This window comes from Gavialis gangeticus, unplaced genomic scaffold (genome assembly GCF_001723915.1).
Source record: "Gavialis gangeticus isolate Ggan-Ray unplaced genomic scaffold, GavGan_comp1, whole genome shotgun sequence".
Lineage (NCBI taxonomy): Eukaryota > Metazoa > Chordata > Crocodylia > Gavialidae > Gavialis > Gavialis gangeticus.
In genome coordinates this window covers 17,248,736-17,263,172 of record NW_017729031.1, presented here as the reverse complement: position 1 = coordinate 17,263,172, position 14,437 = coordinate 17,248,736, and the positions used below count along the sequence as shown (strand labels likewise).

The 14,437-nt window shown below is 39.7% G+C and overlaps 1 protein-coding gene across 1 annotated transcript in view; it reads right to left on the bottom strand.

The window, feature by feature from the left end:
* LRP1B (LDL receptor related protein 1B) overlaps positions 1 to 14,437 on the bottom strand; it is a 2,002,088-nt gene that overhangs the window by 118,754 nt on the left and 1,868,897 nt on the right. Inside the window, exons 72-74 of the mRNA XM_019522796.1 lie at positions 12,147 to 12,269; positions 11,755 to 11,892; positions 3,613 to 3,747 (exon numbers count right to left, since the gene is read on the bottom strand). Coding sequence (XP_019378341.1) covers positions 3,613 to 3,747; positions 11,755 to 11,892; positions 12,147 to 12,269 — 396 coding nt within the window. The remainder of the gene's footprint in view (positions 1 to 3,612; positions 3,748 to 11,754; positions 11,893 to 12,146; positions 12,270 to 14,437) is intronic.

The following is a 14,437-nucleotide window of genomic DNA, read 5'->3' as shown; positions in this document are numbered from 1 at the left end:
ATATAATCACTACTTTGGAGCACCTCAGAAAGTAGTCTGGTGTCCCCAATATTCTCAAATACTTGTTTAAATGCCATCTCTTTAATTGCTTCATTTAAATTTCTAATGGAGCTTAAATCATCTGTTTACAACTTCCATTCAAGCTTCTAACCTTTTTCCTCTGATATTTCATTGCTGGCTTTAATCTCAAGATAAATTACACACAAATCTAGATCCTCTATCTCCTCTCTATCTTCTTGTCTTGATGCTTTAAGCCCCAAACTAGGACTGAAGTGCTTCTTCTCAGTAAAAAATGCTCTTTATCTTAGGTATTTCTCTTCATTAGCATTTTTCCATGCTGCCATTTTTTTTTTACAAATCACATTGTTATTTCCTCTGAGAAAAAGTCTGTCAAGTGCTTTTGAGGATATGAATGAAGACCGATACAGAAATAAGTAAATTTTATTAAACTGTATATTAGCTATTGTTATGTAGCTAATTCTCTATGAATTTCACTGGATAAATGTTTTTTTTCCAAAGATAACTTAGTTAGGAATTGATGCCAATTATTTTTTGTTTTGAACAGCCTAAAAAATAAAAGTGATGAATTTAGTTTAAGAAACCCCCCCCCCCAACAAAACGCAAACTGACTGTACCTCATGCTTACTTCTGAACTTAACTAGGATAAAATAATTCAGTGGGAAGACTGGATTAACAAATTGTTGGTGAAAAAGGGAAGACTGATATTTAACAAATTTGTGTGAACAAACAGATTGTAAGATTTTTAATTGGATACCTACTTTAGGATTTCATAGCTGCATACACTTGGGCAATATAGTTTGGTTTGGTTTGGTTTAGTTTTTGAGGTATTTTGCTACAGACTATGCAGTTGGTAGGGACTTTTAAAGCCCTACCAAGGCCTACCTTACTACAGCAGAAGAGAGGAGGTGGCCTTAGAACATAGGAAGAAACACTGGAAGAGCATGGCAGAAAATGAAAGCAGAAATGTAGAGAAAACTCAATACTGAGGAGTAGGAGAAAATAATTCTAATACTCGGTGTCCACATCTAAAACTACACCAGTAAATCTAATGAATAAACAGAAAGCCTGACAAATCTGGATCTTGTGTTTATGCTGAATGGAATGGGATGGGAAGTCAGTATCCTTATTTGACTTGGAAACCAAAGTACCAGTGAACTGAACAAGGACTACTTACTTGAACAGGAGGTGGTAAAAACAGGCTGAACTATAATTATTGTTTATATATACAATTTGATTTTTTTTAACCAATGGTAGAAAAAAGAATGCATAATAGTTCAAAATTTAAGATCACCCTATGCAAATTTTCTCATATGAAAAACTGGAAAGGAATTTACATTAACTCCTCCAAAGTTTCATACAGTCGCTAGGTAGAGTAGCAAGGGATTTAAAATCATAGAAAATTAGGGTTGGAAGGGACCTCAGGAGGTCATCTAGTCCAGCTCCCTGCTAGAAGTGGACCATTCCCAATTAGATCATCCCAACCAGGGCTTCGTCAAGCTGGGCCTTAAAAACTTCCAAGGATGGAGATTCCACCACCTCTAGGTAACTTGCTCCCGTGCTTCACCACCCTCCTCATGAGACAGTTTTTCTCAATATCTAACCTAAAATTCCTTTGGTGCAACTTGAGACCATTGGTCCTTGTTCTGGCATCTGCTACCACTGAGAACAGTCTAGCTCCACCCTCTTTGGAACCCCGCTTCAGGTAGTGAAAGGCTGCTATCAAATCCCCTCTCAGTTTTCTCTTCTGTAGAATAAATAAGGCCAGTTCCCTCAGCCTCTCCTCATAAGTCATGTGTCCCAACCCCCTAACCGTTTTTGTTGCCCTCTGCTGGACCCTCTTGAACTTGTCTGTATCCATTCTGTAGTGGGGGGCCCACAACTGAACTTGGCACTTCAGATGTGGCCTCACCAGTGCCAAGTAGAGGGGAATAATTACTTCCATCAATCCGCTCGCAATGCTCCTACTAATGGTGTTTCTCATACTGCAAAAAGACCAGTGGGTCTCTTAAGAGCTGTCAGAGGCCAACATGGTATGCTGACCTCTGATTACACCTGCTATTACCCCAAGGGAAACTTAACCTCTTCTATATTCTGTTCTATAATCTGTTGTGTCTGTGTGGTGGGGGGGGGGGGTGGGGATCTCCAAGGACCACAGAGTGGGCTGAATTGAGTATAGGGAAGGATCAGGGGTCTCTGGAATGGCAGAAGCTGTCCATATCTGGGTGGGGGTAAAGGTTAAAGGGGCTTGGAGACAGCAGAGCTGAGGTCTGGGTGAAAGGCACTGGTTAAGGGGCCTCAGGAATGGTAGGGGCAGAGAGAGGGATGGGCTGTGGTCCTTTCCTGGCCACCCACCAACACCATTTGGGCTTTGACAACTCCACAGTCTCTGAGCTGCGGAGCAGAGCTGCGTTTCCCAGCCCCTGATTGTCAGGGGGAGGGCCTCCATCACTCAGGTTGAAACAGTAGAGCAGGGACGGGTACGGGGCATTTGGGGATGCTGGAGGGCATCCCCACGTCCCCAACTGATTGGGGTTGTCTGCAAATATTCACTCAAACACTTGCCCCCCAATGGATTAGTACTTCAACCATATCTGATGCAGTGAAGATTTCCAGCACACCAGCCATTTTTTTAAATGGCCATGAATACTTGTACACAAAGCATTTCAACCAGTGCAACTGTGACCCCACTAGTTGAAATGTAACATTTGAATGCACCCCTAGAGAAAAAAGCAGGTACACATGTATGCCTCCAGGAACTTGAAGAAGCACATTACACACCACTTAAATATTCTTTTTTTTTAATTTGAGCTTTTGGTGGGATGATTAATAACTCCTAAGACTCAATGACAGATTACAATGAATGCATAATGGTGCACTGTACATAACACTTAATTAAAATATACCAGAAATTAAGGGAGCTCCTGAAAATCACTGTGTTTCAAAATAAAAGCTACCTTCTGCCAAATTAAAACTGAAGTGATTTAACCCAGTGAGGCCTTCTGTAACTTTGGTTTTCAATATTCAGTGCTTTAAGGGATTCATTCTACTTTCTAGAGGAGAATTTAGTGATGATTAATTCTCGAGTATAAATATGCAGAAGCCATAATGAACATAAGGTGAATATCTTTGAAGAATGCTTCATATGCTATACCTTGTGCATCTCAAGCTGCTCAACAGCAAAATATATGCCGTTTTCAATACTTTTAGTATTAAAGAGTGCTATATCCTTATTGTAATTCCTTGTATCTATATATTCTCACAAAATGATGCTAATTCTTTCACAGTCCCTGTGATAATTAATTTATAGTGCTAAATTTGGGCTAGAATAAAATAAACTAAGTTCCTAGAGGTAGCATTCCACAACAGAGGTACATATTCTATTTTGTGATCCATGTATAATTTCAAACACATATTCATGAGCCCTAAATCTCATGTGTAAACTGACATTCCACAGCCACACATGATTTTTATTAAAATTAATCAATTAGTATATAATTACTCATATGCAACTTTCCTAACAATCTTTTATCAAAGAACTATGTTTTTAGAATACGAAGCTGTGAACCTGGCAGTGATGGAAATGTTTTGTACCTTCACACTGTCTATTCCTCTTGTTTCTCTGAAATCCAGGCTTACATCGACAGAAAACTGATGATTTTGTTTGATTACAGTATGCATCATCTCCACAAGGATTTACATCATCTTCACATATATGTTCAGTGGAACCTAAGCAGAGAAGGAAAATGTAGCTCTAAACACTAAAAGACTTTAAAAAATATTTACATGGTATCTATATGTAATAATATAATTGGTAGAAATAACTGATACAATTTCTCCCAGATTCTGTTAAAATACATTCTGGGCACGTCTACATGTGTGCTTTACTGGACAGTAGACTAATTTACTTCACAGTTAAGCATCATCATCCAAATGTGCACAGCAATTGAGCTAGTGTAGACTAATTACAGCACTGTCAGATAGTCCTATCCACCACAGGTTCTAGCCAATGGAGGAATAAATTACTATGCTTAAACACACATGTAGATGGTGATATCAGGATTAGTTTATTCCAGCTCAAGTTGCACCAGAGTTTATTCAGTCACATTAATTGCATGGGCAGACAGACCCACTAGGCATGTCTACAGGTTCATTAATGTGCAGTGGTTACTATACATTTATTTAGTACTTGTATAATCACCAGAATTGTACCAGTGCTATCACCAGTGAACACCTTTTTAGTGACACTACTGCACAGTAGCCTAATAATACTGCTTAGTAATAGCAGTTTGTGCTGTGATGCGCTACTGTTCAGGATTACTAGGCTACTGAATAGTGAGCATCTCATGTAGACACGTCTGTGTGGTAAAAAAAATGCATTTTTTCAAATAAATTATAGTATTCATTAACAGTCACTCAAATCTAGTAAATTATATATGCACTTTAACAATGAGTACTTGATTAATGTTATGACTGTTCAGCTACATATGTTATTGTCCCTCTATAGAAAAATAGTAGAACATTTAGGGCACCTATATACTGGATGTCTGCTCAGATGCATGCTAATTAGCATGCATCAGAGCAGACTTGATCAACTGAATCTACTAGAACATTTTAATTAATGTGCAGACCCGGCCAGGCTCCTCCCATCGGCAGCAGCTCGTGGGAAGCCAACTTCAGCTGCTTGCCCCCCAGCCCCCTCCACGCCCATCATGCAGCTTCTTTAAGCCCTGCGCCAGAGGCGGTCCACACTGCATTGGTGGGGAAGGGGCGATGCAGGGAAGGGCAGTTGGTTTCTCTCTGCTGCTTGCAGGAAGGTGCCTGTAGGTTTTCTGTGAGGCCCAGTGCATTCATCACCCAAAAAGTCCATCAAAGTTAAGCGACAGGAAGGCCTTTTCCTCCGCCCCCATCAGTGCTGGGTCCCAAGCCTGTAGTGCCGCCTGCCCAGGCCCAGGGGACTGCACTGGTGGCACCAGCACCTGCACCTGTGCCCGCTGGGGAGGGGAGGGAGGGCAGCAAGGGGAGAAAGGAGGCAAGCCCGCAGGGGATGGAACAGTGTTACCTGGCTCCTGGCTGCGGAAGGGCTGCCTGGTGCCAGTGGCTGTGGCACCTGCTGTCATTGCTGGAGAAGAGCCAGGGGGAAGAGTCCGGCACTGCACAGCCTCGGCAGGATCTGCTGCCACTTCGTCTGGAGGCGTCGCCTCAGCCCGGGGCAGGAGCTGGCTGCTGTGGGTGGGGCTGGGGGCCCTGGGACCGCTGCACTCCTGCCCTGCCCTGCCCCGCCAGCTGCTCCCAGTCCTGGCTGCTCCTTGCAGCCATGAGGCCAAAAGCACCATGTGCCACTGAAAGGCCCGGGTGGCTGGGCTCTGGCTGACAGCCCCTAGCCCCAGAGTCTGCCAGCTGCCACTGGTCAAGGGCCACCTGAGCCAGGCTTGTATCAAGGGAGAGAAAACTAAACCCCTTCAGCTGCCCCCGAGCAGACAGCTCTGCCCACACAGGGCCGCGGGCCGCCCTGCACCAACTCGGCTGCCTTGCAGCTGCACCCCCACCCCAGAGCCACCAAACACTGTGGGTGGAGGCCATCTCTCTCCCAGCCTGTACAGGCACAGTCAAGGGGGCACAGGGGCCTAAAAAGTAAAAATAAAAATTAATACAAGGTTGCACTATAGAGGTATCAGCTGAAGGAGGCTAGAGAACAATTCAGGGAAGCCAGGGCCAACCCTGACCTTTCGCCTCCCCCTCCAAGGCAGTGTCCACAGCCACCAGGGCAGCAGAATGGGCACCCTTCTGTCTCAGGTGCCTTGTGTGGTATGGGCAAAAGGTCTCTGCCACCTCCACCTTTAAAAAATAATAATAGGATGCAAAACTCTGAGGAACTCAGGCCAAGGCAGACAGAAAGTGGGGGGAGGGGGGGGATGGCCTGCTGAGCCCCTGATTCCAGCCTGTTTCTTTCCAAGTAGTGAGTGTCTGGGAGGATGGGTTTGGGCAAAATGTGGCAGGGGCAGCAAGCAACTCCCAAGGCCTGGCCCCTTTCCCTGCAAAGCTGCCAGGCCAACAAAGGAGGAAGGCCAAAATATCTTGCTGCTGTAACCTAAGTGTTTATTTTAGTCAAGTGTTTGGTATTATTTCATTGTTGCTCTTATATTGTTTTTATTTTGGATTTAAGACCACATTTCCAGACCCATTTCATTGTCACTTCTTGCAACTTCATTGGTGTCAAAGGTCATGTGACATCACTTCCTGATGTGATACCACTTCTGGTGAGGTCTTTGAATATGATTCGCCAACCCACTAGGTGATAAAAAGTTCATGATCTGGCCCCACATTCAAAAAGGTTGGACACCCCTGAACTAAGGCTTGTCTAAATTATATATGAACTTTAGTTCAAGTGCCACCGCTGCCATTTTGAAGCACAGGATGCTAAATACACATGACACTGCAGGCACTTTAATTAGAGTGGCTCTCAGATCTGCTCTAATTAATGTTCCCCCCCCACACCAGAGCACACGCATAGATACCCTAAAATACCATTTATTCCATAGGTAATTGTAACATTCAGATCTTGTAAGAAAATAAACTCAGAACATAAAGAATTTTAAGATTAATTTTGTTTATGTCTAAAAATATACTCAAACCATAATTTATTTATGCCTACCTTATTTTTTATGTAGAATACATACAATGAGAATAAAAGAATTTATGCAGCAGTAAAAAGGAAATTACAGTTAAGAATATACTCTTAGTATTTTCATTATAAATGTTGCTTTCTGAAATACTTTATAACCTTTACAAGATTAAATTGAAGAAGTGAAATTGAGTGAACACTTAAAAGAGTTAATTGGGAACTAGGGTTTTTCCATCCTATGAACATTGTCAAGTCAACAAATTTTTTTCCTAACTTGAACCTAGGCAAACTTTTAAAATCTAAAATATGTTTTGAATCAAAATTCAGAAGAAGCAATCAATTCTACTACATCTTTCATATGGATAATTTTAGAAAGCTTACTCTGGTGTTTACCATTCTTAATTGATTAAATTTCAAAACAAAAAGTTATTGTGAATGGAAAAGCAGAACTTTTTCAGTTGAAAGATACTGAAAAAAATGCTCGTGTATTTTTTTCGGTCTTGCCTTAGTTTGGCAATTCATGAAAAGTTTTAATTTTTTCACAAAAAGCCCCCAAGTTTTGCTTTGGAAAAAGTTTTAATTCAAAAATATTTCTGACCAACCCTAAGACTAACACACATCTTTCTTCCAATGCTTTATTGCAGTGTGATTGTAATAGATTTGGATAAGAAAGCCATTTTGACTAGAGTAATATGCATAGAGTTATATATAATACACCAGTGCTTGAATTTTACTGGATGTCTACTTTCATCTGTTTTTAGGATATTTTAAATATAAACAAAAGCCAATTTTAAATTGAAGATAACAATAAATCTAAAACAGTTAAAAGTTTAGTAACTGAAAGCTAATCAAACATTTTAATAATCAGCAAAACATAACACCTTCAAGAACCAGGAATATGTTAAATGATTTGGATGAAATAAAATAATCCTAAATCTTCTCATGTAATTCACAACAAACAGAATATACTCTGTACATTTAGAATTATTTGGCTAACATTTTTCATTTTTAATATATTTTATATGTTATGGATCTTGTCAAAACTGAAGAAGAAAAGGCAAATTATATTCTTCCTTCTCAACCCATTTGATTTCTCCCTCTGAATACAGGTTGTGAGTTCCTTTTCCTCAGTCACTTTGCCAGGCTCACTGACAAGCTACTTCTAACTACAACCCTCAGTATTTTGCTTTTTCCCTTAGATTACTTTCAAATAAGAAAGGATGGCTTGCTAACAAAAGGCAGGTCCCTACCCTAGAAGGCCAGGTAGGGTAGAAGTCTGCACTGACAAAAAAAGGAATAAAAAAATACTGCAGCATGGGGCTGTGAGAAAACTCTCAAGGAAGAAGAACATGAGACTACAGTGTGTAAGGTAGAAGAGAAAAGAAAAGGGCATATCTGTCCTGTTTATCCTTCCTTCCACCCAAAGAAAGAACTGCTCACAGAACCCATTCTTTAATAATTATTTGGGGAAGAATATTGTTTTTCATTTGTATGTTTCTGCCGCTAAGATTGATAGATACAGATACCAATAATAATGATTTGTGTGTCAGATACTTGGGGTTTTTTGTACTTTTTCTTTTAAGATAAGCAGACAGTAGTTAACTAATGCTGTACAATTACACTTGAGGTTTTATGTTGAGATTATATGCTGGCCTGTCTCCTTTTTATTTGTAGTATATGCATCTATTATTTATATTAAAGTATAAAATCATAGAAATTAAAAGGACCTTAGGAGCTCATCTAGTCAAACCTCCTGCTCAAAGCAGGCCCATCCCCAACTAGATCATCCCAGCTGAGACTTTGTTTAGCTGAGTCTTAAAAACTTCCAAGGATGGAACTTCCACCACCTCTGGGTAACCTGTTCCAGTGCTTTACTACCCTCCTAGTGAGAAAGTTCTTCCTAAAATCTAACCTATACTTCCCTTGCTGCAACTTGAGACCATCGTTCTTTGTTCTGTAATTTGCCACCACTGAGAACAGTCCAGCTCCATCTTCTTTCAAACCCCACTTCAGGTAGGTAGTTGAAGGCTGATATTAAATGCCCTCTCAGTCTCCTCTTCTCAAGAGTAAATAAAACCAGTTCCCTCAGCCTGTTCTCATAGGTTATATACCCTAGCCCCTTTATCATTTTCATTCCCTTCCATTGGACTCTCTCCAATTTGTCCACATCCTTTCTGTAGTGGGGCCCCCAAACTGGACACAGTACTCCAGATTTGGCCTCACCAGTGCTGAATAGAGGGGAAGAATTACTTCCCTTGATCTGCTGGCAATGTTCCTACTAATACAGCCCAGTATGACATTAGCCTTCTTTGTAACCAGAGCACACTGTTGGCTCATATTCTGCTTATTCTCTACTGTAACTCCCAAGTCCTTTTCTGCAGAGCTGCTGCTTAGCCAGTTGTTCCTCAGTTTGTAGTGGTGCATGGGATTGTTCCACCTTAAGTGCAGGGCTTTGCACTTTTCCTTATCAAATCTCATGGAATTTCTTTTGATCGAATTCCCAGTTTGTTGAGGTCTCTCTGAATCCTAGCCCTACTGTCCAGTATATACACTACTCCCTAAGCTTGGTGTCATCTGCAAACTTGCTGACAGTGCACTCCATCCCATCTTCCAGGTCATTGATTAAGATAATGAACAAAACTGGCCCCCGGAACAACAACTTGGACACTCTACTTGATGCTGGCTGCAAACTAGACATTGAGCTATTGAATACTACCCTTTGAGCTCAATGATCCAGCCAGTTTTTTATCCACTTTACAGTCTATTCATCCAACCCATACTTCCTTAGCTTGCTTGTGAAAATGTTGTGGGAGGTCATATGGAAAGCCTTGCTAAAGTCAAGGCATACCACATCCACTCTTTGCCGCATCCACAGAGGCAGTCATCTTGTCATAGAAGGCAATCAAAGTTAGTCAGGCGTGACTTGCCCTTTGTGAATCCATGCTGACTGTTCCTAATCATCTTCCTCTCCAAGTGCTTAGAAATAGATTTCTATGCTTTCTAGGATAATAATTTCTATTATCCTAGAAATTACTAATAATTATAATAATTACAATATTTTAGTATAGTAATAATTATTATAATTATTATAATCTAATAATTACTATACTTTAGTACTTACTGCCACTGGTTATAATCATTGTTGTCCTAATTCTAAAACTGATTGAACTGTCTCAGAATGGTCTTTTAGGTTATTATTTACATTAGAGATAATGGATACTCAACAAATTTGTTAGGAAGGAATCCTAGTTAAGTGAAAGGGGTCAGGGCATTTGGTAAAAACTAGATGAAGTATAAAGAATCACTTTATGTCAAGGGAGGCCAATTGTGGAGGACTGAAAAGCTTTTCCATTCTCTTGCTCAAGATGATTATTATCCTAGAAAACTTCCTTAGGAAGTGATATGCAAGACAACTGAGCATAGAGCCTCAAATTGTGATGTGTGTATTTTAACAAAGCCACAGTGTTCACTGGGAAACTAACTGGAATCATAAATTCATTGAAAATAGGCCTGGAAGGGACCTCAGAGCAGCCAGTCCCACTCCTGTGGCAGTAGTCCTACTGCTGTAGGCAAGATCATCCCTATCTAAACCATTGCAGAGAAGTGTTCGTTAAAGCTCTTAAAGATTTCTTGCACTGAAGCAATAATCTGTGAAAGCTCTCTACTCTAAAATGCTTGTGTTTGTTCTGACTTATGCTTAGGAGGAAATGGAATCAGAGTGGGTTTTTTTTTCTTTTTTTTCCCCTTGTTTTTACTGAGGGGTCTAATCTGATATCAGATAATGTACCCATATAAACCCAGTCATTGAAAAAAGTAATTATACAAAGTTATCTAGATGAAGGGCAGCTGGTATGATTCACATGAGACAGGTTAATAGCCTATGAAGCCAAAATTACGGTAATCTCTTTTGGTATTCTGCATAGCATGGGCCATAGAAATTTTTGATAGCAGGCCTAATGGAAAAACCAAATATCCAACACAAGCCTAATTTGCTTCTTGTAGTAGGGAGCAAGGGAACTAGCTGGGTGAGAAACTTAACATTTCAGAAAAACTTCTCAAGAAATTGTTTAAAAGTCAAAAAAATTCAGCCTCTGCCATTGCAGGTGAGCTTTATTATATTTAAGGAATGTGAAAGGATGATGTCTGGCCCACAAAACCCCAGAAAAATTCTAAAATTACCACTATGCTTCATTGATACTCTGAGGATAAGCTGTTTTATAAGAAATCTGAACAGCTCTTTGGGGATTTTCTAACTTTAGAAATTGTTTCTGTGTCTTTTAATATGGCTGTTCACAGGAGACTTTGCAGTGGATTAAAAGACCAAAGAATTTTGAAAAAAGTCTGAATTAACTTTTTATGCGTATCATTCCTAGACTGCACATATATATTGGCACCACAAAATACAAAGGACACAAATCAAAATGGAAGTAGTTCTGACAGCCTTTATCACACATTCTATAAATATTCAGACTCAGGTTGAAGTATTCATACAAGGATTTGGGAAATAGATTTCTTATGACACTGCAATCAATTTAAGAATGTAGCCCAACAGAACAATATCTTTTCATTCAATATATTTTCTTCATAATAATGCCCCCCCCAAAAAATTTAGGTTCATGAAAAAGTTCTTATATCATTGAATAAACAAAAGTAAATCCCTGTGATTATAAAAAGTTTTAATATATTATAGAAGGTATGGCTTGTCACTGTTTGAATTGATGGATGGATGGATTTATCAGATGAAGAATTCCATATCAGAAAACTACAAACTTTTAAAAAAAAATCTCGATAGAGATAAAATGGTACGAAGGAAAATATAATCAATTGAAACAGCTGGAAGAGCTCAAATTGGATTGAATCACTCGCTAGGGCAAATAGTTCATTCTTGCTTTTGGGAAAAGAACTGTATTATTTTGCAAAGTTATTTTCTTCATATCTCTTTTAAGGAGTAATCTGTGGTATATTAGCTTGAATACTATACAAGCTAATACTTTTCATATTAATGAGAACCATCTTGTTGGGTAGTTTTTGTGTGGAAGGAGACAATCTCTTTTTATTACTTCTCTTCATGTATAAGCATGAAAAACAGATAGATGGTCAACAAAACTCACTTATTTTGCAGCCTTGCTCATCTGAACCATCTCCACAGTCATCAAATCGATCACACTGCAGCTCCATGGGTATACATTTCTTATCACTACAAGCAAACTCATCCTTTTTACAGGGTCTTGCTTTATACGTGATTGTATCTATATAATTATAAATAAACAGTAAAATAAAATAAGATTAGTATTTCATATTGTTTAGATTATTGCACATAAAAACGGAAATGCCCATGAAGCTGTAATGAGTCTCAAATTATGTCAAGCCAAATTGCTTTAAAGTTTAAATTATGATCTATAAACTTGCAATTAAGTTTTCTTAAGGACAATTAGATTTTTGTCATAAAATTGACTTCATATATTCTTTTGATCTGAATGTCTGGAAAGGTTAATTCACCTACCACAGTGATCTTCATCTGAGTTATCACCACAGTCATCAATCTCATTACAAATCTGTTCAGGTCTCAGACAAACCCTGTTGTTTATGCATCTGTAAGGCCTTGTTGGAGGGCATGGAAATTTTCCTGTAGGAAGAAAACATCAGATGCCCCTTTTAAAAAGTGAATACCAGTTCTTTGTAGTTAAGTAGAAGTTTCTCATCAAGCTTATTCCTCTCTATTGTGCCTTCCATCAACATGGTAAACAAGCATGTTCAATTGTTTAGATCCAGGGTGCTTAATTCCTGGCTTGCTGGCCAGACCCAGCCCACAGAACTGTCATTCAGCCTGCTGGGCTCCCCATAGGTCCTGTAATTAGGTCTCAGAGGAGTGGTGCTAGCATTTATAGCTGCTCCTTTGCTGCCAAATTTCCAGACCATAGGGAGTGTGATGGGCCAGACAGCATGGTTCTATGCTAGATCAGAAGTACGGGGGTGGGACAGCATAGGGCCCGATTCAGGCATGCAGGGCCCCATTGGTATGGTGCAGGGCCTGATCTGGATGTGGGGGGCCCAGCTCTATATGCCAAGACCATGAGGGATCTGGCCCACAGACCAGTCCTGGGACACTCATCCAGCCCATGGGGCCAAAAGGTCACTGACTTAGATTGTCGTGTGAAGAAAAAATATGTAACGTACTTTGGAAGCAATAAGCTTCAATCCAAGCAGCTTTGCAAGCTTTTAATATATTCAGGGCAGAATTTAGGATGTTGGGAACAGCAAATGAGATATTTTGAGGTCCTATAAAATGTAACTACTTTAAAAAATCTTTTTGGAATTGCCCACATTATCTGGTTTGTTGGGTATAGATGAAGTAGAGTTCAGATGTTTATGCCTATCAGAAAGGGAGGTAATGATCACAGAATGAGTAAAAATTGTTAGTTTGACACATTTTCTGCTCTCACATTTTCTGTGAACAGATTCAATTATTTAAGAAATTGTTATCTGAAAACCTACCACCTAATAATCATGCAAAAAATAGAGTGCATTTAATATTGTACATGCAACCTTGGCTTTCTTATTACCAAACTTGTGAAAGCTTCACTTTGCAATATGAATGTGCATATTAATTATGCCTTTTCTCTGAAAATTATGAATATATGCTATGCACAACACTTCTGAGATACGTACTTCTGAATCTGTGATGCAACACTACAATGAAATAATAACACTTAAGAGAAATTGCTATTGTAAAAGTTATTTTCCTTATTATTCTCTTTATCAATGAAAAATATGCTTACATAGCAACAACAGAGGTTCATACATAAATTGTTTCTTACCCAAGGCTTATTCAAATTTTGAACTGAAAGGGAAAGGTATCTGAATGAAAGATCTCCTGAGATTTATGAAGCTGGAGTTGTTTATAATAATTTTTGCATTAATGTGCAAGTAAGGTGAAATAGAGAAGCATATCTATGCATGTATTCATGTTAATAGGAAATGGCTTCTCTGCAGAAAGTTGCAGTGGTCAGGATGGATATTCAGTGGCCAGGATGGATAAGTAGGGGGAAAAAAGTAGGAGGTGTTGCCTTATGTATAAAGGAGATGTACATGTGTTTGGAGGTGCAGTCTAAAGTGGAAAGTAGGCATTTTGAAAGCCTCTTCGTAGATGTGAGAGGGGAGAGCAGCAGGAAGGTTGTCATGGTGAGCATCTGCTGCAGGTTTCCAAATCAGGAGGAGAAAGTGGATGAGGCCTTCCTTAGACAACTGATGGAAGCTTCCAAATTTCAGGACTTGGATCTCATGGAGGACTTTAATTACTGGGGGATCTGCTGGGAGGGAAACATAGCAGTGCATAAGCAGTCCAGCAACTTCCTGGAGTGTCAGGAAGTTAACTTTTTGATACATAGTAGGGAGGCCAACTTGGGGGGTGAGGGGAGCTTGACTTACAGGCATACCTCGGAGATATTGCGGGTTCGGTTCCAGACCACCGCAATAAAGCGAATATCGCAATAAAGCGAGTCACACGAATTTTTTGGTTTCCCAGTGCATATAAAAGTGATGTTTACACTATACTGTAGCCTATTAAGTGTGCAGTAGCATTATGCCTAAAAAAAAATGTACATACCTTAATTAAAAAATACTTTATTGCTAAAAAATGCTAACCATCATCTGAGCCTTCAGCGAGTCGTAATCTTTTTGCTGGTGGAGGGTCTTGCCTCGATGTTGATGGCTGCTGACTGATCAGGGTGGTGGTTGCTGAAGGCTGAGGTGGCTGTGGCAAGTTCTTAAAATAAGACAACAATGAAGTTTGCC